Source organism: Bos mutus, chromosome 7, assembly GCF_027580195.1.
Source record: "Bos mutus isolate GX-2022 chromosome 7, NWIPB_WYAK_1.1, whole genome shotgun sequence".
Classification (NCBI taxonomy): Eukaryota; Metazoa; Chordata; class Mammalia; order Artiodactyla; family Bovidae; genus Bos; species Bos mutus.
In genome coordinates, this window is record NC_091623.1 from 56957788 (window position 1) to 56980029 (window position 22242).

At 53.3% G+C, this 22242-nt stretch overlaps 3 protein-coding genes across 4 annotated transcripts; 1 reads left to right on the forward strand and 2 right to left on the reverse strand.

The window, feature by feature from the left end:
• NDUFA7 (NADH:ubiquinone oxidoreductase subunit A7) lies at nt 1-7199 on the reverse strand. The gene is made up of 4 exons (XM_005890723.3): nt 7091-7199; nt 6621-6670; nt 1982-2131; nt 1-218 (listed from the first exon to the last, which is right to left on the reverse strand). Exons 1-4 carry the CDS (start codon nt 7139-7141, stop codon nt 128-130), a joined length of 342 nt encoding a protein of 113 aa, XP_005890785.1. The 5' UTR covers nt 7142-7199; the 3' UTR covers nt 1-127.
• A 66-nt stretch (nt 7200-7265) lies between these two features.
• On the forward strand, nt 7266-8411 carry RPS28 (ribosomal protein S28). The gene is made up of 4 exons (XM_005890722.3): nt 7266-7346; nt 7441-7488; nt 8000-8133; nt 8330-8411. Exons 1-3 carry the CDS (start codon nt 7308-7310, stop codon nt 8120-8122), a joined length of 210 nt encoding a protein of 69 aa, XP_005890784.1. The 5' UTR covers nt 7266-7307; the 3' UTR covers nt 8123-8133; nt 8330-8411.
• Nucleotides 8412-8575: 164 nt separating this feature from the next.
• Nucleotides 8576-19978, reverse strand: KANK3 (KN motif and ankyrin repeat domains 3). 2 transcript variants are annotated; one of them, XM_070373779.1, is made up of 13 exons: nt 19906-19928; nt 18899-19205; nt 16481-16621; nt 16091-16157; nt 14019-15296; nt 13841-13940; nt 13450-13641; nt 13268-13352; nt 12585-12801; nt 10125-10267; nt 9796-9996; nt 9623-9721; nt 8576-8829 (listed from the first exon to the last, which is right to left on the reverse strand). In XM_070373779.1, the coding sequence occupies exons 4-13, from the start codon at nt 16122-16124 to the stop codon at nt 8752-8754; spliced, it is 2427 nt and encodes an 808-aa protein (XP_070229880.1). In that variant the 5' UTR covers nt 16125-16157; nt 16481-16621; nt 18899-19205; nt 19906-19928; the 3' UTR covers nt 8576-8751. The 2 variants fall into 2 exon arrangements, with proteins under 2 accessions (XP_070229880.1, XP_070229881.1); XM_070373780.1 differs by lacking the exon at nt 18899-19205 and having other exon boundaries at nt 19906-19978.
• Nucleotides 19979-22242: the final 2264 nt, after the last annotated feature.

The following is a 22242-nucleotide window of genomic DNA, read 5'->3' on the forward strand; positions in this document are numbered from 1 at the left end:
TTCTTGGGAGCACAATATATAATTTTTATAAATAAGGTCACATTCTGCCCAGAGGGAATCAAGGAGTCCAAGGAGGAAGAAGCACTCTGGTGGCCCTGAGGGCTCAGCCTGGCGCCCCCAGCCAAAGTCACAGGTAAGGCTCATCCTGGGACAGCTCCCACCTCTTTATGGGAGGAGCCGGTGACACAGCCTTCTTCTCAGAGGCTGCTACAGCTGAGCTGGAAAATGAAGAGAGACTTGAGTCAGCAGTGGGGAGCAACCTGAGGGAGCACCCCCTTGAGGTAGCAACATATCTGCTGAAACCAGAGATGTGGAGGCCAGATTGCAGGGTGTTTCAGAATGCACAGGCTTCTCTAGTGGGGTTCCCCAAAGGGTCAGCTGACCACTTTCTGCCCCCAAGCAGTAAGACTGTCCTGGTTCCTGGTCTCAGAAATAGTGTGAAATGCTGGACTCTTCTTCCAGCACCCCTTCCCACTGGCCCCCGCCTCCCGCTGCCCCAGGGTAGGACACTGGCTCCAGAAGGGCCAAGCAATCAGATGACCCATGTCCCCAGCAACTCCTCCCCTCGGATTCTGAGCACCTACTACATGGCAGGCACTGTATGCAGGAAGCGCTAATGACATGAGGGCCAGCCAGTCTACTGGGGCTGAGTTAATACGTAGTCAAAAATGACCTTTTGGTCCAGGGTAAGGCCTAAGGAGACACTGTGCAGCAGATCTAAGGCAGGGACCCACCCGGCCCCCGGGGTTCCAGGGCCTCCCCTCCTCCCTTCCCCCACCTGAAGGAAGTTGAAGAGGTAGAAGGCAGCCTCCCTGGGAAATGCAGACACCCTGGGGGCAGATGAAGCGGTGAGGGGGAGTGGGGCAGCCTGCCAGTCTGGGGATGGGCTCTGGTGAATCTGAAGACCGCAACACGGGCCATTCATTCACTGAGTTCTAAGCCACTTGGCAGGCCCAGCCGCATCACCTTACCAATCTCATCACACTGCAAGCCCACCAACCCCATCTTACAAAGCAGCAGCTGAGGCTCAAGAAGGCCAAAAGACTGGTCCAAAAGACTGGTCCAGGACCACAAGGTGAATCAGCTGCAGAGCCCAGATACCACTGGGAGGGACGGGACAAAATGCTGTGAAATTGCACTTCTGCCACCCACGATCTGTGTGACCTACGCAGAGCACCTGGCCTCAATTTCTTTTTCTCCAACAGAGGTCATCACTGCCTAACTTGTAGAATTATTAAGAGGTAGACGTGCCACTGACTCCATTCTAAGAGCTTACAAATAGTTCATTATGTGAATTAAGCCTCATAATGACTCTGCTATAGACAATGTTTGTTTCCACACAAAACCCATACGTTAAAATCCTATGCCTCAGTGTGACAGCGTTAGGAGGTGGAGCCTTTGGGAGATGACTAAGGTGGAGCCCTTATAAGAGACCCTTCAGACCCCTGACCCCTTCCCCCATGTGAGGACATGGCAAAAAGATACCACCTAGAACCCAGGAAAGCACCCTCACCAGACACTGAAGCTGCAGGGGTCTTTTACTTGGACTTTCTAGCTTCCAGAACCATGAGAAGCAGTTTTCTCTTGTTTATAAGCCACCTGGTCTGTGGGATCCTGTCCCAGCAGAACTCTTAAGTAAATACCACTACTCCTCCTATTTAACTAAGAGACACTGCCTAAGGCCAGGGACCAAAGTGGGTTTTGAGAGGTCTGAGGTTTACACAATTCTCTCTCAAGAGGGACATAAAATTACAAAAACAACAATGCCTGGGCTTCTTCCAAAGCCCTTGAAGGCCCCATGAAGCTTCCTCTGCTTTGCAGGAAACCCACCCCAGGCTGGGTGGGGATTTATTTGCCCCTCAGATGAAAAGCCCCCGGCAGGACATTTCCTGCCACAGCTGATGCTAGACAGACTTGCGAACTTCAAAAGCACAAGCAGGATAGAGGGGTGGTCTCAGAAGGGGCACTGAGGCGTCCTCACCTCTCTGCGGGCTTGCCTGCCACCAGCACCTTCTGCGAAGACATGACAATAGAGGGCGGCATGGCTTCCCGGCGGCCATCGCGAGTACAGTAGTAATTGTTGGAGAGTTTGTGGCTGGGGCCCACGGGGAGCTTGGGAGGAGGCTGAGTTCTGAGAAGAAAAAACATGGGCACTAAAGCAAAGTGACAGTTGTTCTCTCTGCACGGCTGGGCTGCAGCATGGGCCCATCACCTCAGTCACAAGGCCTGGTGTAGGCAGCCACTGGAATGTGCTGGCGGCCAGGGGTATCCCTTGATACACTGCTGGTGGCACAGGCCTGGGGAAGGGCCAGGGCCCAGAAGCTGGTGGAAGCCCCAGCACTGGATGTGACGGTGCTGGGAAGCGAGTTGTGGGTCTGCCCTAGAAGTGGAAGGCATGGAGGAGCCTTTTGTGAGGGAGGCCTGTTCCCACCCCAGAGCTTGGCCAGAGCTTGGCAGCAGGCTTCATTTCCACCCGCAGGTTCTCAGGAAATGAAAAGGCTCTGTCCACTACCTGTCAAGCAGGCGTGGTCAGCAAACCAACCCTGGGGGAACAGCCGCAGACTCCGCTCATTCTTAGGGGCCTTGTCCCCAGGGGCCAGCCTGCAGAACCTCTGGGCTTGCAGTTCTTTCAGAAGCTCTCTGAAGAACTCTACAGAAGTGAAAGGAATTCTCCAGGCAAGATAGTGAAGTGGGTAGAACCAAACCTGGGTCTCCTGAATGGCAGGCAGATTCTTTAACATCTGAGCCACCAGGGAAGCCCAGGGGATCAGTGCTTATTACTCAGAGCAATTTATCCTCTGAGGTTTCTGCTGCCACCTCGTGGCCACTGCCCCCAGAAGAAGGGTAAACAGAGCTCATTCCTCACTTGGGTTAAAGAAATATACAAAGTTTGAGGCCTGAAAAGGAATCGCTCATCTCCCTAACCCCATGGAAAAGAAATGCAAAAAAGCAAAATGGCTGTCTGAGGAGGCCTTACAAATAGCTGTGAAAAGAAGAGAAGTGAAAAGCAAAGGAGAAAAGGAAAGATATAAGCATCTGAATGCAGAGTTCCAAAGAAGAGCAAGAGGAGATAAGAAAGCCTTCCTCAGCGATCAATGCAAAGAAATAGAGGAAAACAACAGAATGGGAAAGACTAGAGATCTCTTCAAGAAAATTAGAGATACCAAGGGAACATTTCATGCAAAGACAGGCTCAATAAAGGACAGAAATGGTATGGACCTAACAAAAGCAGAAGATATTAAGAAGAGGTGGCAAGAATACACAGAAGAACTGTACAAAAAAGATCTTCACGACCAAGATAATCACGATGGTGTGATCAGTCATCTAGCCAGACATCCTGGAATGTGAAGTCAAGTGGGCCTTAGAAAGCATCACTACGAACAAAGCTAGTGAAGGTGATGGAATTCCAGTTGAGCTATTTCAAATCCTGAAAGATGATGCTATGAAAGTGCTGCACTCAATATTCCAGCAAATTTGGAAAACTCAGCAGTGGGCACAGGACTAGAAAATTGTCAGTTTTCATTCCAATCCCAAAGAAAGGCAATGTCAAAGAATGCTCAAACTACTGCACAATTGCACTCATCTCACACACTAGTAAAGTAATGCTCAAAATTCTCCAAGCCAGGCTTTAGCAATACGTGAACCGTGAACTTCCAGACGTCCAAGCTGGTTTTAGAAAAGGCAGAGGAACCAGAGGTCAAATTGCCAACACCTTTGTGTGGATCACAATAAACTGTGGAAAATTCTGAAAAAGATGGGAATACCAGACCACCTTACCTGTCTCTTGAGAAACCTATATGCAAGTCAGGAAGCAACAGTTAGAACTGGACATGGAACAACAGACTGGTTCCAAATTGGGAAAGGAGTATGTCAAGGCTGTATATTGTCGCCCTGCTTATTTAACTTCTATGCAGAGTACATCATGAGAAACGCTGGGCTAGAAGAAGCACAAGCTGGAATCAAGATTGCCAGGAGAAATATCAATAACCTCAGATATGCAGATGACACCACCCTTATGGCAGAAAGCGAAGAGGAGCTAAAAAGCCTCTTGATGAAAGTGAAAAAGCAGTGGAAAAGTTGGCTTAAAGCTCAACATTCAGAAAACTAAGATCATGCCATCTGGTCCCATCACTTCATGGGAAATAGATGGGGAAACAGTGGAAACAGTGACAGACTTTATTTTGGGGGGCTCCAAAATCACTGCAGATGGTGACTGCAGCCATGAAATTAAAAGACGCTTACTCCTTGGAAGGAAAGTTATGACCAACCTAGATAGCATATTCAAAAGCAGAGACATTACTTTGCCAACAAAGGTCTGTCTAGTCAAGGGTATGGTTTTTCCACTGGTCATGTATGGATGTGAGAGTTGGACTGTGAAGAAAGCTGAGCACTGAAGAATTGATGCTTTTGAACTGTGGTGTTGGAGAAGACTCTTGAGTCCCTTGGACTGCAAGGAGATCCAACCGGTCCATTCTAAAGGAGATCAGTCCTGGGTGTTCATTGGAAGGACTGACGCTTAAGCTGAAACTCCAATACTTTGGCCACCTGATGCAGAGCTGACTCATTGGAAAAGACTCTGATGCTGGGAAGGATTGGGGGCAGGAGGAGAAGGGGACGACAGAGGATGAGATGGCTGGATGGCATCACCGACTGAATGGACATGAGTTTGAGTGAACTCTGGGAGTTGGTGATGGACAGGGAGGCCTGGAGTGCTGCGATTCATGGGGTCGTAAAGAGTCGGACACGAATGAGCTACTTAACTGAACTGAACTGAATCTCGCTAGCAAAAGATGTTAACAACAACAAAAAAAATCACTAACAAAAGATGAGCTTTCCTAGAAACTGTTGCAGAGAGGGAGGGCAGAAAAGAAAGAAAAATCATAAAAGGATCAGGTTTTCATTCACTGGGGTTTTACCAACTTTTTCCTGATAACCCCAGTATTTAAATTTTTCTTAAAACAAGTGATAGTTATGTATCGAGTGGGGAAAAAAATACAGAAAAAACAAAGTTTAAAAACTTAATATTAAAGGACTTCCTTGGTGGTCCTGTGGCTAAGCTCCTTGCTCCCAATACATGGGCCCGGATTCAATCCCTGATCGAGGAACTAGATCCCACAGACTGCAACCAAAGATCCTGCACGCCAAAACAAAGACCCGGTACAGCCAAATGATAAATATTTAAAAGAAAAAAAAAAGAAGCAACATCCTGTGTTGAAGTTAGAGTCTGCCTAATCCCTAGAATGCAAAGAAGACCCTCTGCTGGGTATGGATCTATAGAAAACAAGCACGAGCAGTGTGCTCAGTCATGTCTGACTCTTCAGGACCCCATGGACTGCAGCCCACCAGGCTCCTCTGTCCACAGAATTTTCCAGATAAGAATATTAGAGCAGGTTACCATTTCCTTCTCTGGGGATCTTCCTGACCCAAGAATTGAACCCGAGTCTCCTACATCTCCTGCACTGGCAGGCAGATTCTTTACTACTGAGCCACCTGGGAAGCCCCAGAAAACAAGCACAGAAAGGGTAAAAAGAACCGTGACCAACTGAAAAGGCCCAAAGGAAGCACCAGGGGGCACCATTATCCTTTAAAAAAAAAAAATTGAAAATTTTACAAAACTGTTTCCTCAACTGGGCTACCAGTTTTCCTAGGACGGAAAAATACTTTAAAACTTGATATCTGGAATCAGTCACAACATAGAGATATTCACATAGATTTGGTTATTTTAAGGCTATTGTTTTTCCTTTCCTGCTAGTCCTCCCTGGCTGCCTTACCTCTGCCTGTGACATACACACACACACATATAATACACACACACACACATATGCCACTATTCCCCATTCTTCAAAGTTTTTCAGCCACACTAGTCTTCTTCCTATGTCTGGCTCTGTCGGGCTGCACAGCCTTGGCACTTACTGCTCCCTCTGTCTGGAATGTTGTTTTAATCATTATCCTTTGGCATTTCAGCTGACTCCAAATCCAATCCCTGAGACCTTTCCTGATCACTTAACCTGAGGTAGCCACTCTCCATCTGGTCCGTTTTGTTTCCTCTTCAGAGCATTCTAAAACGGTGTTTTTTACTTGCTGTGTTTATTTCCCTACTATGCTATGTCTCTGCCTCCTCCCTGGGATATAAGCTCCAAGAAAGGAATGAGAACTTTTCTAGTTCCCCTAGGACTCCCAACGGCTGAGGACAGAGCCCGGCCTTGTAAATGTCAACTAATTTTTGGACTCGAGTTAGAAATCAAAGACACTTCTGGGTTCAAATTCCGGCTGTCAATTTCTGGCTTCTGAGTGATTTTAAGCAAATGATTTCGTTTCTCTGAGTCTCAAATATTTTCATACGTAGCTTGGGGATGATAATACTGTCAGGACCACACTGGAGGCTGCAAATCACAGAAAATTCCCACTCAGAATTCACGCCCCATCTGGTTGTGCAGAAGCACCACAATGTCTGAAACAGCGCAGCAAGATGAAAGGCAAACCTCTGCCTTCACAGCCAGCTAAGGGACTGGAGCCAGGATCTCGGCCCAGCGTTTCAGGGGTCTAAAAGAACAGGGGTTTGGGGTTTTGATAGACGGAGGGCAGGATTGCGGTCTGGGCAGCGAGCGGGGTTTGCTCACCGTTTGGAGATCTCCTGGTAGCGCAGCTGCAGTTTCGCCTGCAAGTCTCGCTGTGGGAGAAAGGATGGAGATCAGTCCCCAGCGCACCCCAGAAGAGAAAACCAGCTAACGGGCATTCCCGCACAGGACAAATTAAGAGAAAGGTGGGACATGTGTCTTTGAGGACAGGATACGGGCCCTGGAGTGAACAGGGGAGCTGGGGCCCGGAACAAGATCCCGAAGCTAAGAAGGTACGGGCCTAGGGAGACCCCAGGCCTGAGGGGTACCACAGCCAACGGCTGGGGAGGGTGTCCTGGGTTGAAGGGGTCACGAGTTCGGGGTTCCAGGCTGAGGAGAATTCCCTGCTTAGGGGAATCTCGGCACTAATGGCCTCAGCCCCAGAGATGCAAAAAGGAGGTGAGTAGTGGGAGCGGGTCAGGGCGCGCAGAGCTTGCAGCATCCACAGCCCCTTCCCGCCCCGCCCCGCGCACCCCGGATGCCCAGTTCCGAAGCCACTGGATGAAACGGGTAGCGGACGCCATCTTTCACCGGCGCTGAAGGGCGCCGGTGACGTCTCTACTGCAGGGACTGCTGGGAACATGGCGTACGGTCTCGCGAGAGCGGGAATGGGCGGAGCTAGGGAGTCGTATAAATACCCTCTCCGAAACACGTGACTCCTCTCCGCCCGACCGCCGCCGCGCCGCCATCATGGACACGAGCCGTGTGCAGCCCATCAAGCTTGCCAGGGTGAGGCGGAGGCCCCGTTTTGAGGGCCCAGATGAGGGAGGAGGGAGTAAGGGAACCGGGTGGGCTAGATCTGATTCCAGTTTCTTCCCCCAAGGTCACCAAGGTGTTGGGCAGGACCGGTTCTCAGGGACAGTGCACGCAGGTGAGCGGGGGAGGCGGGGAGCGGGGGGATGTTTGCGGGGTGGGGCTTCTAAAGTTTGAATCTCGAGGATAATTTCTGTGCCCCGGGTTTTGTTCCCTGGTATCTGGGAACCGATACGTTCCCTATTTCCCGGAGCTTACAGAAGGTCGAGGGTCGGAACTTAGGCAAGGCCCTGCCCACTGGATCTGGGCTCTGGCGATCTCATTCCCCGTGTTCTGACATAGTTCGTTGTCCTGGTTCAGCCTGTGCCAACGACCACAGTGGCTCCATGCTCTCACGACAACCCCCAGTTGTCTCCCCTGGTGGCATCTTCTGGCGCTCGGGAGCTTTGTTCTCCACGCCTTGGCCCCTCTCCGGCTTGTCTCCTATCCCAGTCCTGCCTTCCCAGCCTCAGCCCCTTTTAAGTGTCTCTAAGCAGAAACGTTCTCTGGATCGACATCAGCCGCTTATCCCACGGATCCTATTCTCAACCGACTCTGACTTCTTCCCGTCCTTCCTGTGGGCCCCGTAGGTGCGCGTAGAATTCATGGACGACACGAGCCGCTCCATCATCCGAAACGTGAAAGGCCCCGTGCGCGAGGGCGACGTGCTCACCCTGTTGGAGTCAGAGCGAGAGGCTCGGAGGCTGCGCTGAACTTGTGACTGGTGAGTGCACAAGTGGAGTGGGAAATTGAGCAGCTCCTTGTTAGACCCTTGCCTGGGGGTGGGGAGATTTCGTCAGGGCTCAAGGATCAAGGGCTGTTGGTCGGGGTCTGCTGAAGTTAGCAAGATGGGGGAGGGAGTTTCCCTGTTTGGGATGGGGGCACCTTGTCAGCATTTCAACGCTTTGGTTTGTTTACAGGGTGCTGGATGTCTGGGTTGTCGCCTTGGCCCACCAGGATGATCTGCTGTTAATAAAGTGTTTGTATCGTATGAAAACCTGAGGTTTTGTCTGGGTTGTCATTGGATTTCCAAAATCCTTCTGTGGGGCCCCCAGGTGGTCACTGACCCAGTGTACTCTGAAAATGGGGGGTGTTCGCCAACAAGGCATTTTCTTTGTGAGGCGGGAGAACCATGTGTCTATGTACACCTCCAAAACAGGACAAGATGAGTTAGGAAGGTTTTATTAGGTAAGAAGCCTGGAGGAATGGGTAGACTAGGGGCTGTGTCACTCCCTCAGCTGCCTCCTCACCCTGTGTGGTTCAAGCTGAGCCTCTGACCACAGACCTCTGCCCAGAGATCAAGACCTGACTCCGCCTCCCCGACCCAGATGTGTTAGGCCAGTCACTGGGGCAGGGGGTCCTCTCCACTGTCACTGCAGCCTCCTTCACCAGGCGTGGCCGTGGATGAATCAGGGGACAGCTGGTGAGAGAGGTGGGGGGGGGTTCCTGTCAGTCTCCGGCAGACAGGACACTGGGTTTCAGCCCCCCTTAACACTCAGAGATGCTTAAGCTACTGGAGGTCACTTGTTTTCACCGACCCTAAGTGGAACCCCACCTTGCACAGTAGAGCCAGGCTGCCAGGATTTGAATCCAGCCTCTGTCCCATCTGACCTGGAAGAGGCACTTGATCTCTGTGGTTCTTTTTCCACACATGTACAGGAGAGTGCAGGAAGGGGAGACTGGTAGGGCAAGTTTAACTAGGAAAATGCTGGCACTTTTGCTTATAAGCACCTCCCTTTTGGGGACAGACTGAATCCTCTTGCCCTGCTCCCTAACTCTAAAGCGAAAGTGTTAGTGACTCGCTTGCTCAGTCATCTCCAGCTCCCTGCAACCCCACTGATTGTGCCTGCCAGGCTTTTTTATCTATGGGATCTCCAGGCAAGAGGACTAACTCCAAAGGATGCTTTTATTCCTTTGCTCTGGGCCTGTAATGGGAGTCCACAGACATGATGGTCTGAGCTAGGTCTAACAGCTCTTGTCTGACCTTAGGGCAAGCCCCCCTGGAGGCCTCAGGCTCATGACCTTCACTTTACATGTGAAAGTGTGTCTAACCCTTGGGGTGTTCTGAAGATTGAACATCAGACCCAGGTTCCTGCCACCCAGTGCTCCCTCTGTGGGTGCACAAAGAAAAGCCCCTTTTCTGGGAGCACACTTGGTATCCTTGAGCTGTGCAGCTGGTAAACTCCATTTCTGCAGGATGGGGTCGCACTCACCTGGGAGCCAGGCTGGCCTGAGCTCAGGTGGGCATGCAGCAGAGCGGCCACCTCGTCCTGCTCAGCCTCCAAGGCAATGGCCAGGGCACTGGTGCCCTCCTGAGGGATCATGGAGACAGTCAGGTCCCTGAATCAAGGCACCACTACCCCACACCAGCCCCATGGTGGCTCACGTTGTCCAGGAGGGCAGGGTCACAGCCTGGCTGGGCCAGCAGCAACCGCACAGTGTCTAGGCGCCCATACTCGCTGGCGCACATCAGTGCCGTGGCCCCGTCTGCATCTTGCACGTTCACGTCTGCCCCGCATTCCAGCAGGGCAGCTACCATGTCCTGGCGGCCGTGGCTGATGGCCAGCATGAGGGCTGTCTGTCCTGTCTGGGGAGAGGGAAAGAAGGGGACAGGGCTGGTGTGGGCTCTGCAGGAAAGGGAGGGGGGTCTCAGAGACTTGGCTCCGGAAGTGAAAGTGCCACCTGGACTCAACCAGGGAGGAGGCATCTATGCACCTGGCTGGCCTTGGCGTTAACGTTGCCCATTTGAAAGAGTCTCTGGACCACAGCCATGTCGTCCTCTCGCCCCACAGAAGTAAGTGCCGCCAACATGAGGGCAGAGTAGCCAGCTCGATTCTGGTGGTCAATCTTGCAGACCCCTAGGAAAGCGAAGAGGCATCAGTTCAAGAAGCCGACACCTAAATTTGTCCACTCACTTCCCTCCAAGCATCAAGTTCACCATCTGTTTAGCCAGCTTGGTCACTGAGGGTCATGCATGATTTTACTTGTTCCTCTACCTTACAAGGCTCTTCCCTCTCCAGGAGCCATGTGGCCCTTCTCACCTTTAGAGTTCTGTTTCCATCTCACTGAAAGGTTTCCTCACCTCCCTATTACAAACAGGTTTGGAGACTTGGTTCTGTCCAAACCATCGTATCCCCCAGTACCTAGAGCAATACCTCCCACTAATTGTTCAGTCACTCAGTCGTGTCTGACTGCAACCCCATGGACTGCAGCACACCATGCCTCCCTGTCCTTCACTGTTTTCTGGAGTTTGCTCAAGTTCATGTCCATTGAATTGGTGATGCCATCCAACCATCTCATCCTCTGTTGCCCTCTTCCACCTTCAATGTTTCCCAGCATCAGGGTCTTTTCCAATGAGCTGGCTCTTCGCATCAGGTGGCCAGAATACTGGAGCTTCAGCATCAGTCCTTCCAATGAATAGTCAAGGTTGATTTCCTATAGGATTGACTGGTTTGATCTCCTTGCAGTCCAAGGGACTCTTTGAGTCTTCAACACCACAGTTGGAAAGCATCAATAAAAGGACTACTGTCCACAAAGCCACCATTGTTGGTTCCCCAGAGAACTGTCAGCTGGGCCCCCCTGGTGTCCCAACTCCATTCCAGTTTCCACACAGCAGCCAGAACAGATCAAAAGAAATTTGGCCCCATCACATGAATTTGAGCAAACCTCCAGGGCAAAAGAGCCTGGCATGCTGCTGTCCATGAGGTCACAAAGAATCAGATACGACTGAGCAACTGAACAATTCCATATGACTAGTATCCTCAGAAGAAACAGATCGCCATGTGATGCTGAAGGCAGAGATGAGCTGCCATCAGTAGAAACTTGGGAGAAAGGCATGGAATAATTTCACTCTGACCCCTAATAATGAACCAGTCCTGTGAACTTAATGGCGTCCTGAACTGCAACACAATTTGTTCTAAACAAATTGTGGCACTTTGTGGTACTTTTTACAGCAGCCCTGGGAAACAGCTTGGTTGTTGCTGCCTGTCCTTTACAGATGAACACAAATGTCAGCTCCATTTCCTCTAGGGTCAGTTCTGTTGCCATCTTGGCCCCCTCCCACACATCATAGCACCTACCTCTGGATCTCATTCCCCAGGGTGTTCAATGCTTGGGTACCCCCACCATTCTGAAAGCTCAAGACTAGGTGCAGTTTGGGGAGATGAATGGTGGGAGAGGTTTGGGGAAAGGAGATCTGAGACAGTGGGCTGAGAAGTAAACAGTTTTAAGTCACAGCGCTTCCCTGGTGGTACAGTGGTTAAGACTGTGCTGCCAATGCAGGGGGCCCGAGGTTCCATCCCTGTTCAGGGAGCTAGATCCCACATGCTACAACTAAGATTTTGCATTCCACAACAAAGATCCTGCATGAGACAAGACCTGGTACAACCAAGTAAATTTTTTAAAAAGGTGGGATAGTTAAGTCAGGACTAAGGGCATCCCCCAGTTGTGTGGCCTATTGTCTAGGTGTCCATTCCTCTCACAAGCCTCTGTGACCCTGGTGGAGGATGTTAGGTGCAGAAGGGGCTCAAAGTAACCACAGTGGGGTGTCTGCAGCTCGCCAGGCACCCCATCTATCTTCCCCCGCCTGCTTTTCCCTTCTGAGGCCTTGCTAAGGAAGGATCCTAAACTAAAGGATTACCCTGTTTCTTGATTCCCTTCCCTGATTTTATCTTGTCATGGCCTTTACCTCTGTTGGAAATTATGTTTGATACTTATCAAGTAAAACTGATCCTTCTCTCCACTCCCTACACGCACCCGCCCAGAGCTCCCATTCATGAAAGCTCATTCATTCAACAAACACCAGAGGGTCTACTGTGTGCCTCAATGAAGTCTGATAAGCAAGCAGGATGAAGTGAGGGAAGGGCAGCAGGAGGACTTTGAGAGAGTACATAAAGGAGAAGTTAATAACAGGCCAGAGGGGGAGCAAGGAGACAGTGCAGTGAAACTGGGTGGGAGCAATGGCTACTGGTCCCACGAGCCCCAAGGATTGTGGGAGTGGGACAACAGGAGACAGTGACCTGAGATGATGGGAGGTGAGAGTTTAGGTGAGAATGCCAGTCCTCCTCTGCATCCTTGGCAGGTGTAGGATGGCAGTGCCAGCCCAGCACTACCCAGATTCCCCCTTCCGTGGGTCCCTATTCTCTAGTGCCCTCCCCACCCCTCCTCAATGCTGACCCGTATCCAGCAGCAAGCTCGCGATGGCCAGGTTCCCATGGGACACGCTGTAGTGCAGGGCTGTGTTTCCGTTGCCATCCGCCAGGTTCACCACGTGCTCCAGCAGCTCTCGCCCCAGGCGCGCCACCGCGCCCAGGACCCCGGCCACGGTCTCCGCTTGAGAGCGCCGCTGGCTCGACACCCGAAACCACTCCTGGGCCACCAGGCGCGCCGCGCCCTGCCAGGACAGGAGAGAGACATCAGCGAGGGCCCAGGGCAGGTGTGGGGGCGGGTCTGGGAACCCAGGCAGGGGGGGTTGGTCCCTCCGTATTTGAAGAGGGGCGTGGACTCGTGGGCCGCACCCCTTTGGAGGAGGGAGCAGTGTCAGTGTGGGTACGCGGCCCCAGAGGGCAAGGATGCTCTCCTTCCCGAGGAGAGCCTCCGAGAGAACCAGGAGTGGAGGAAGACTGTGAGCGCTTGTCTTTGGGGAGTCCGGGATGGGGTTGGGGCCGGGGTGGACCCTTCTGGGGAAATCAGAGAAAAATCAGCCCTGTTCTGGGGCGGAGATCCCTTTGGAGACCTTGGTATCCATGGAGGGCCCTGGCGCGAGGTGACGGAACTTGGGGCCCCCTTAACTCTAAAGAAGGCGATGCTCTTCCCTAGGCGGGCATCAGACTCCTGTGACGGGCTCTCTATGCACTCACACTGTCGCGGGGGACCCCGCGGGGCCGGCTCAGCTGCCGCTGCAGGGCTGCACACGCCTCCCTCAAACGCGGGCTCAGTTCGCACCTAGGAGACGGAGAGGCTCCAGGAGAGGTCGGGATGGAGAGTGGGAAGGCGGGGGAAAGAGCAGCCGTCCCCATTCCGTGTCCCTCGCGCGGCTCACCTCCCCTGCGCACCCGGCTGAGGTTCCTGCTCTGCCTCCGGCTCAGCGTCCCGGTCCTCCTTGCCGCTGGGAGCGCCAGGGGTCTCGGAGTCGGATGCCGCGCCGCTGTCGTCGCCTGAGCCCGAGGAACTGCTCCTCGGGGGCTCGGCAGCACCATCCTCGCTGTCGCCCTCGCTGGACGAGCTCTCGTACCTGGGGGCAGGGTGGGAGGTATATGCTGAGCCTCCCCCGTGGGCTCAGTCTGGTGTCCTGCGAGGTGGAAAGTGGCTGTCCCCATTTTACAGATGTGGACACTGAGGCCTGCCTAGACCACGCTGCGAGCAGAGCTGGGATTCAAAACTCCAGTCTATGTCCCAGCAGATGCTGCCATGGGGAGGGGAAAAGTGCTCACTCTCCATTGAGGACCCCAACAAACTGCAGGCTCTTTGGTCCGGGGCTGGTTTGGCCACCAGGTTTACCGTCTTTCCTCTTCATGATGGATTTGAGGGTGCCTGGCGGAGATCAGATGAGACACTGAGTTCGAATTCAGCGGCCAACAAGCCAGGGCTCAGCGAGAGACGGGGACTCACCCGCGGGTGCCACGGCCCTGTCCCCATCCGTGGATCCGGGGGGGTTCTCCGGCATCGGGGCTGGGGCCTCCTCTGGAGCATCGGTCTGCGTGGTCTTCTCCACATAATCCCACGAGGTCTGGGTGGTAGCCACGCACGGCTGGGGCCGGGACGCCTCGGCCTCGGCCTTGGCCTCCTCAGCAGCCTCGCGGGCTTCCTCCAGCTCGCACAGCCGGCCCCGCAGGAGCTCGCTCACCCCGCGCTGATGCTCCAGGCTGGCGCGAAGTAGTTCCAGCTCGCGCTCGGCGGCCGCGGGCAGCCCCAGCAGAGCTTCCGTCACCCACGCCTCCGCCTCGAGAGTCTCAGGAGCTGCCCCCACGCCGGCCTCCTGGGTCTCCGGCACCGCCTGGACTCCCGCCTTTTGGGTCTCCGGCACGATCTGGGTGCCTGCCTCCCGTGTCTGGGGCGCCCGGTCGAGACCCGGCGGCGCACCCTCGCTGTAGCTAGAAGCTGACCCGTCCGGGCCGTCAGCCCCGGGGCTGGCCCTGGCGCGAACGCCGCGCTCAGAGGTGGCCAGGCGCTCGGTTAGCCGCCGCAGCTGAGCAAGCTTGTCCGGGCGCCCCTCGGCCTCCCCGTCGGACTCCGGCTGCCGGCGCGCAGCCAGCAACCGCGCCTTCTCGGCGCGCAGCGCGCGCACCTGCTCCTGCAGCTCGGGCAGCGCGTGCGCTTGTTCCTCGAGCTCGCGCAGGCGCCGCAGGGCCGCGGCCATCTGTTCGCGCACCAGCTGCAGCTGCCCTGGGCCCGGCGAGGCCAGGGCCGGATTGGGGGCAGGGCTGCTGTGGCCAGACCCGCGCGGGCTGCGCGGGGCAGCGCGGGCCGGGCTGGGCGCACCCTCTTGCGCCTGCGCTAGCTCCAACCGCCGGCTGGTCTCCAGGAGCGTGCGCTCGACGCGCGGGTTGCGCACCGGTGCGCGCGGGGACAGCGGCGGCAGCATCAGCGTGGACGGCGCACCCGGGGAGAGTGCGCCCGGCGCTGCGCCATCGTCACTAGCCAGGGACTCGCTGGAGGTCCAGGCGCCTGGGCTGCGCGCACCTGCGAGGCCGGCCCGGGGCGCGCGGGGACGGCGCGCGGGCAGGGGCCCCGCAGAGCGGCGGGCAGCGGGGCCGCGCTCCAGCTCCTCCACATACTTGAGGAAGTCCAAGTCCAGGTGGAAGCCGTAGGGGGTCTCCACCGAATAGGGCGAGCTCGGGCTGCGGGCGCCCCCAGTCGCGCTGGGGCACAGGCGAGGGCCGCCCAGGTCTGCGAACATGACAGGGGCGTGGAGGAACGTCAGGCCGGGGAGACGCAGAGAGACTAACAAAAGGAGCGCCTCCCCACCGCCCCACGACATGCTTTCACGACGCCACCTGCTCCAAACCCTGCACACCTGCGGTTGCACACCGAAGTTTATACACCTATCTGCACCCCAAAAGTTGTGCATTCACGTGTTGAGCACCTACTGTGTACCAAACGCTGAGGACATAGCAATGAACAAGACAAGCATCCTTGCCCACTTGTAGGAGACAGATAAACACAAACGTTCAAAAAAGGTCCTTAGGGCAATAATAAAAATTTCAAGATGAAACAGAGAGCAACTGACAGGCTTTGGCTCTGGCTGTCCCAGCAGATTTCTGGGGAGGGAACTTAGAAGTTGAGCCCTGAATGAGAAGGAGAAAGCAGCTGGGACGGGAGGTTCCTAAAAGAAAACAGCGCGTGCAAAGGCTCTGGGGTGGAATGAGCAGGGTGGACCTGAGTAAAAGCGGGATGGAGGTGAGAATGTGCAGAACAGAGTGAAAGAAGGGAGGAGGGAGAAGACTAGAAGAGGGGGACTTGGGCCAGACTGTGAGGAACCTTCTGGGCCACTGTGAGGAGCTGGAGTTTTATTCCACCTGTAATAGGGCACCAGAGGCAGATTTTAAGCAGGGCCAGGACATTATCCACCTTTATAAAGGGCCCTCTGACCACTCTGCAGAGGAGGGAACTGCAGGGCTGTGTGGGCACCTGGGCGCCGGGTGTGGATCTGTACACACACAAACACCATTTTGCACACTTACCCGGCAGGTTCTGATTCAGGGCAAACTTGGCCATGTTTCCCGGAATAGCAGCCACCTTTTTCACACCCTGAAAAAGGCCCCCAGAGGGGTGAGGGTGGGTAGGGCTGGACCCTACCTCTCTGGCTGTGCCTCTGGGGTCTGTCTGGACTCTGCATGAGTAAACAGACCCAGCGCTCCTCTCCACCCCCCAACACCCCCACTACACACACACAGGTCCTCTCCTCCCTCCTCCCTCAAGTGGCCTTGAAAGTTTGGAATGAATGACTGTGGGGGCCCTCCTGTGCCAGGCCTCCTCAGCCTGCTGGGCGGGAAGGGCATCAAAAGAAGAAGGGATGGTGATAAGAGAACCAGAGCAGCTGGGGGCGGGGCAGGGGGCGGTGCTTTCCAGACCTGCGGAGATTTCTGTCAGTCCCTGAGGGAAATTAGAAACTGACGCTCAAAGGGGTGGAGTGTGATCATTCAGAGGAGGAAGGCGAGAGTTGGAAGCCTTTCGTGGGCTCATTAAAAACTCATCTGGTCAGATTCTGCATACTGAAAAGAAACAAACAGAAAACAGAATTCTTACATTTTTTTTTCCTTAGAGTGCAAACAAAATATAATTGTACATCCAAATTTATATCAGTGTAACTTGTGAGATCCTTTAGGAATGATGAAGAGTTCTCCAACAGAGGCACCAAGGATGCAAAGTCTCCTTGTGATGTCTCTACTGGAGTGCCACAGGGCTCTGCCCTTAGTTCGTGAGAAATTGTAGTGGAACCACAAGCACCCAGATTGTGAGAGCTGTGGCTATGTTTGGGGCTAAAGGGAGAGAGACTCTTCAGGTGATGTGATGGAGGCTCTAAGAAACTGAGGGAGGGGCTTCCCTGGTGATCCAGTGGTTAAAAATCCACCTGCCAATGCAGGGGACATGAGTTCAATCCCTGGTCCAGAAAGATCCCACAAGCAGTGGAGCAACTAAGCCCCATCTGCCACAACTACTGAAGCCCACATGCCTACAGCCCACGCTCCACAGTAAGAGAAGCGACCACAATGGGAAGCCCGTGCACTGCTGCAATGCAATGAAGAGTAGCCTGGGTTTGCCGCAACTAGAGAAAGCCGCAACAACAGAGACGCAGTGCAGCCAAAAACAAACAAATAAAAATAAATAAATCTAAAAAGGAAACTGAAGATTGGGTCACATCTAATAATGTGATATTTAACAGGGATTTTTCCAGAACTTTGTTATTGAGTCCACCACAATCAAAGTTACTGTGCTTTGTTTCAGAAAGCACAGAGCAGGAAAGATGGAGCTTTGAAGAGCCCACATGAAAAACCCTCAGAGAACTGCAAGCAGCTTGTATCGAGTGCCTACTCTGTGCCTGCTCTCATTTAATGTACCTCCCCCAGTATAAACCTGCAAGGAAGGATGGTTCCCCCTTTTCCAGATGGGGAAGCTAAGGCATAAAGCAATTAAGTCGATTACCTATAGGAAATGTCCTCAGACTGGGTTCCACTCATCTTCTGGGAACCCTTGTCTGCCCAGCCCTCCACCAGCAGGTGCCCACCAGCCCCAATCTGTACGCTTCCTGACCTACTGCCATCTGCACTAACCACCTGGCAAATTTCCCCATCACCTCTTCAGGTCTCTTGCACTCCTGATGACCACCTGCATACCTAACACCCACCAACCACCTGTTGGCCCACCTGACTCATTTTGCTCCACGGCTGGGTATATGGGCCCACTCGCCACCTCTGTCCAGCCTGGGTCCCTGACATCCCCCCCACCCCCACTCCCCAAGGGAGGAGGGAGTGGCGGGGAACTTGCCGTCCTGAAGCAGCTGTTTCCGTCCCTCACACTGGCTATAAGGGGCCGGCCAGCAGGGCAGCACAGAGGACAGTCAGTGCCTCTCAGGACTTGTTTTCAGGAAGCTCTCTGGGAAGAGCTGGGTCATGGAGAAAACCTGGACTGGGGCTTAGGGGTCTGGGCTGGCCTCACACACAGCTGGCCAACTGCCTCAGTGGGATCAGCCCCTTGCTTCAGGGACCTGGCCACACCCAAATCCAAGACCCTGGGAATTCAAACAAACAAAAAAACAGCTCTGGGCCATTCCCAAGACCCAAACAAGCTGGAGCAGCCAGACCCAGAAGTTGGCCTGAAAAATGGGTGGATGCCCCCAAAAAGATGCTTTTCTGGTGGCTAGAAGGTAAAGAATCTACCTGCAATGAGGAAGACTTGGGTTCAATCCCTGGGTCGGGAATATCCCCTGGAGAAGGGCATGGCAACCCTTTCCAGTATTCTTGCCTGGAGAATACCCATGGACAGAGGAGCCTGCCAGGTTACAGTCCATGGGCTCGCACAGAGTCGGACACGACTGAAATGACTAAGCAACAGCAGCAGCCCCAGGAAGAGTAAATAGCAATATAATAAAAACGTTTGCATTTGCTATGGGGGTAGCCTCGATTCTAAGCAATTTATGGGTATTAACTTAGTAAAAAAAAAACAACAACAACAAAAAACTCCTAGGCCCTTTGAAGTAGATTTTCTTAGCATTATTCTTTTCCCCCCTTCCCCATTGTGCAGATGGAGAAACTGAGACTCAGAGATGAAGTGACCCAGCCAAGGTTGTACATGGGCAGAAGCAGGTTTTTGAACCCAGCAGCTTTGCCAGTATTTCATTCTTGCCTGGAGAATCCCATTGCTAGAGGAGCCTGGCGGGCTACAGTCCATAGGGTGGCAAAGAGTCGGACACGACTGAAGCCACTTAACACACACACCCACTGCATTGCCCACTCCACTTGATAGCTTTCTATAAACAGCCCTCCACTCACCATGAGGGGCAAAGAGCTAGAGGGGGTCGGCCCTCCCAGCCTGCGCTCCTGCCTGTCTCCTGCGTGTGTCCCTGATGGGAAGAGCAGGGCCAAAGTCTGGTGACTCCAGGGGTTGTACCCTCGCCAGAGCGGGGGCGGGGGGCGTGCAACCGCTCTCTCTTGTCCTCCGCTCCCTGCCCGAGGAGCTGTCACGGCTAGATCCACATCCTCTGCCTGAGACCCTTCATTAGGCCGTCAGAGTCGACGCCACACGCCCCCACTCCAGCCCCAGGGATTATTTTGGGACTCAGAGCTGTGATCGCAAAACCTGAGGGGTAGGGGAATACGGAAGGCAGTTCAGATCCCGGTCTTGGGGAGGGGGCGTCTTCCCAGATTGAGGCTCTGGGTGGAGGCACCCCCTCTAATGTGGGGAGGGACTTTCAGACCCCTGAAGTGGGGTGGAGGCTGATGATGGTGCCAGGGGAGAGGTACTGAGGTCAGCACCCCGTCACCCCCATGTCCCCTTAGGACAGCCTCACAGAGACAGAGCAGTTTCCTGCAGGAAACGCTGCCGGGCGGTTCCATCCGCTGCCCATTGTCTGCCGGCCCCGGGGGCCATCCGTCCCTCCTCCCAACGCGGTTTCCGAATCACCCTACACACACACACACTCAGGTCCAGAGCGAGGGGATGGACTCGGGTCCCCCAGCTGTCCCGGAGCGACTCCGGGAAAGGATCCCGAAGTTGTGGAAGCACAGGGGGCGAACGACCCCTCCCCCACCACACTTCGCTCCTGAAGGGCGGGAGAAATGAGACCTCACGAATCCACAGGGCCCCAACTCTGCTCGCTCCCCACCTGGGGCTCCCAGTGTGGGAATGGGGGGGGTTCCAGGCAGAGAACACTGTGCCCTCCCCATCGCTACGCGCTGAGCCAGCAGAGGGGCTGGAAGCGCAGCGCCCCGTCCCGGTGCGTACCCCTGATCCCTGCCCCCCAGATTCCCCATCGGTGCCCAGAAAGCTGGTGCTTTACCTGAAGCCGCAGCCCCAGCCGCGCCCGCACCCGAGCCCGCCCCCTCGAAGTTCGGGGACGGGTTATCAAGGCCTGGACCCTAACTGACAACCACGTCAGCCAACCAGGGCCCTTTGCTCTCCGAACTGTCCAATGGTGAGGCGGGGTGGGCCGCACTGGCCCGCGCCCAGGGTTTGGGGGCGGGGATAGGGGCGGGGCCTGGAGTGACGGTCTTTGAGGGCTTTCTGTCCAGGGTGGGGAGCTGAGTGCTGACCGGCTCAGGGCGAAAGGGCTTGGATCTCATCCACCGGGGACAGGGAGCCATGGGAAGACTCTAAGTAGGAAAGTTACCCGGTGGGACTTGTATATATGGAAGATCCCTTAGGTGGAAGCTGGAAGGACTGATGCTCCTTTTCCAGTGTCTGGGTGAGGGATCCGGACCCTGGATCTTTTCGACCTCAGGGTCTTCGTGCATGCTCTTCCATCTTCCTGAAGTGTTCTTCCCTGCACCTGTTCACTTGGCCACCTTCTCCTATCTTTGAGGGCTCAACTTATGTGTTTCTGTCCTCTAAAGACCTAACGTGGACCTTCAGTTACGAACCTGATAGCTACTTTCACTATCTGGAAAAAAAAAAATATATATATATATATATATAATTTATTTGTATACTTATTTGCCATCTGTCTCCCAGTAAGGACAGGGAATTGATTTATTTTGGTCACTGCTTTATCCAGTGCCCCGAGCACACAGTAGGCACTTAATAAATGTTTATTGAAGACTCACAGACATAGAGAACAGATGTTGGTTGCTAAGGAGGGGTTGGGAGAAATAGGAAAAACTATTATATAGAGAATAAGATAAACAACAACATCCTATTGTATAGCACAAGGAGCTATATTCAATATGCTAAGTCACTTCAGTTTGACTGAGTGTCCGACTCTTTTGCGACTCCATGGACTATAGCCCTCCAGGTTTCTCTGTCCATGGGATTCTCCAGGCAAGAATAGTGGAGTGGGTTGCCATGTCCTCTTCCAGGGGATCTTCCCGACTCAAGGATTGAACCCGTGTCTCCTGCATTAGCAGGCAGGGTCTTTACCTCTAGAGCCACCTGGGAAGCCCGTGCTATATTCAATACCCTGTGATCATCCATAATGGAAAAGACTATGAAAAAGAATACATATATATATATGTGTATATATATGTATAACTGAGTCATTTTGCTGTAGAGCAGAAATTAACACAAAATTGTAAATCAACTACACTTCAAAAAAAAGTTTTTAAATGTTTGTTCAGAGAATGATTTGACATTACATTGAACTCTGTAACCCAGTTGGAATGTAGTATGATCTAAAGTGACCCTCCAGATCTTTTTCTCAATTAATTTAGCATTTATTGAGCACATACAGTGTTCCAGGCACTGTGCAAGTCCTTGAGGGGAACATAGTCCTTGCCACCCTGGGCCTCAAACCTGAGAGGAGGAGATAGACTTTCAAGTTATGGTTTATGCTAAAGGGGTGAGAGGGGTGGGAGCTGGAATCTATGGGAACAGAAAGGGGGGCACATCATTGACCTAGAGTGTCTGGGTAGGCAGCCTGCAAGGATGACACTTAGGAAAGGTGCTCCAGATAGTAGAAATTGCACATGCAACAGGTGATATGGTGAAATTTGACTAAGTCGTGATGTTGGTGGGAGGCGAGCTGGAGGGACAGGCAGAAGGGTATGTCTGAAGCAGCTCAGACTTAATCTGCTAAAATGGGGCCCACTGGAGGTAGGTTACTTTATTTCAGAGATTCATCCATTTGTCCCAGTGCCACTCTGTTTTAACCACAGTATCTTTAGAATATATTTTAACATCTAATACTCCACTTTTTGCAAAATTCCTGGGTTATTTCCATTGTCTTTTTTTTTCTTCCAGATAAGCCATAGAATACTGTTGTTTCCCCCATAAAAACTGTACTGGAATAGATAGATAGATATTACAAAACAGAAACATACTGACAGACTTCAAAAACAAATTTATGACTACCAAATGGGAAAGGTTATGGGGGAGGGGTAAGGGGGGAGGGATAGATTAGGATTTTAGGATTAACATACACATACTACTATATATAAAATGGGGCTTCCCAGGTGAGGCTAGTGGTAAAGAATCCACCTGCCAATGCAGGAGACGCGAGGGACTCGGGTTCAATTCCTGGGACAGGAAGAGCCTCTGGAGTAGGATATGGCAACCTGCTCTAATATTCTTGCCTGGAAAAATTCCATGGACAGAGGAGCCTGGTGGGCTACAGTAATAGATAAACAAGGACTTACTATATAGCACAGGGAACTCTACTCAGTATTCTTTAATGACCTGTATG

Coding starts and splice junctions, on each gene's coding strand:
- NDUFA7 (XM_005890723.3), bottom strand. CDS start 7,141: ATGGCGTCCGCTACCCGTTTCATCCAGTGGCTTCGGAACTGGGCATCC. Junction 2,132..6,620: donor TACCAGGAGATCTCCAAACG/GTGAGCAAACCC, acceptor TTTTCTTCTCAG/AACTCAGCCTCCTCCCAAGC. Junction 219..1,981: donor GCAGGCAAGCCCGCAGAGAG/GTGAGGACGCCT, acceptor TTCATTTTCCAG/CTCAGCTGTAGCAGCCTCTG.
- RPS28 (XM_005890722.3), top strand. CDS start 7,308: ATGGACACGAGCCGTGTGCAGCCCATCAAGCTTGCCAGG. Junction 7,347..7,440: donor AGCCCATCAAGCTTGCCAGG/GTGAGGCGGAGG, acceptor TCTTCCCCCAAG/GTCACCAAGGTGTTGGGCAG. Junction 7,489..7,999: donor CTCAGGGACAGTGCACGCAG/GTGAGCGGGGGA, acceptor TGGGCCCCGTAG/GTGCGCGTAGAATTCATGGA.
- KANK3 (XM_070373780.1), bottom strand. CDS start 16,124: ATGGCCAAGTTTGCCCTGAATCAGAACCTGCCGG. Junction 12,802..13,267: donor GCGGGGTCCCCCGCGACAGT/GTGAGTGCATAG, acceptor CTGTCCTGGCAG/GGCGCGGCGCGCCTGGTGGC. Junction 9,997..10,124: donor TTAACGCCAAGGCCAGCCAG/GTGCATAGATGC, acceptor CCCTCTCCCCAG/ACAGGACAGACAGCCCTCAT.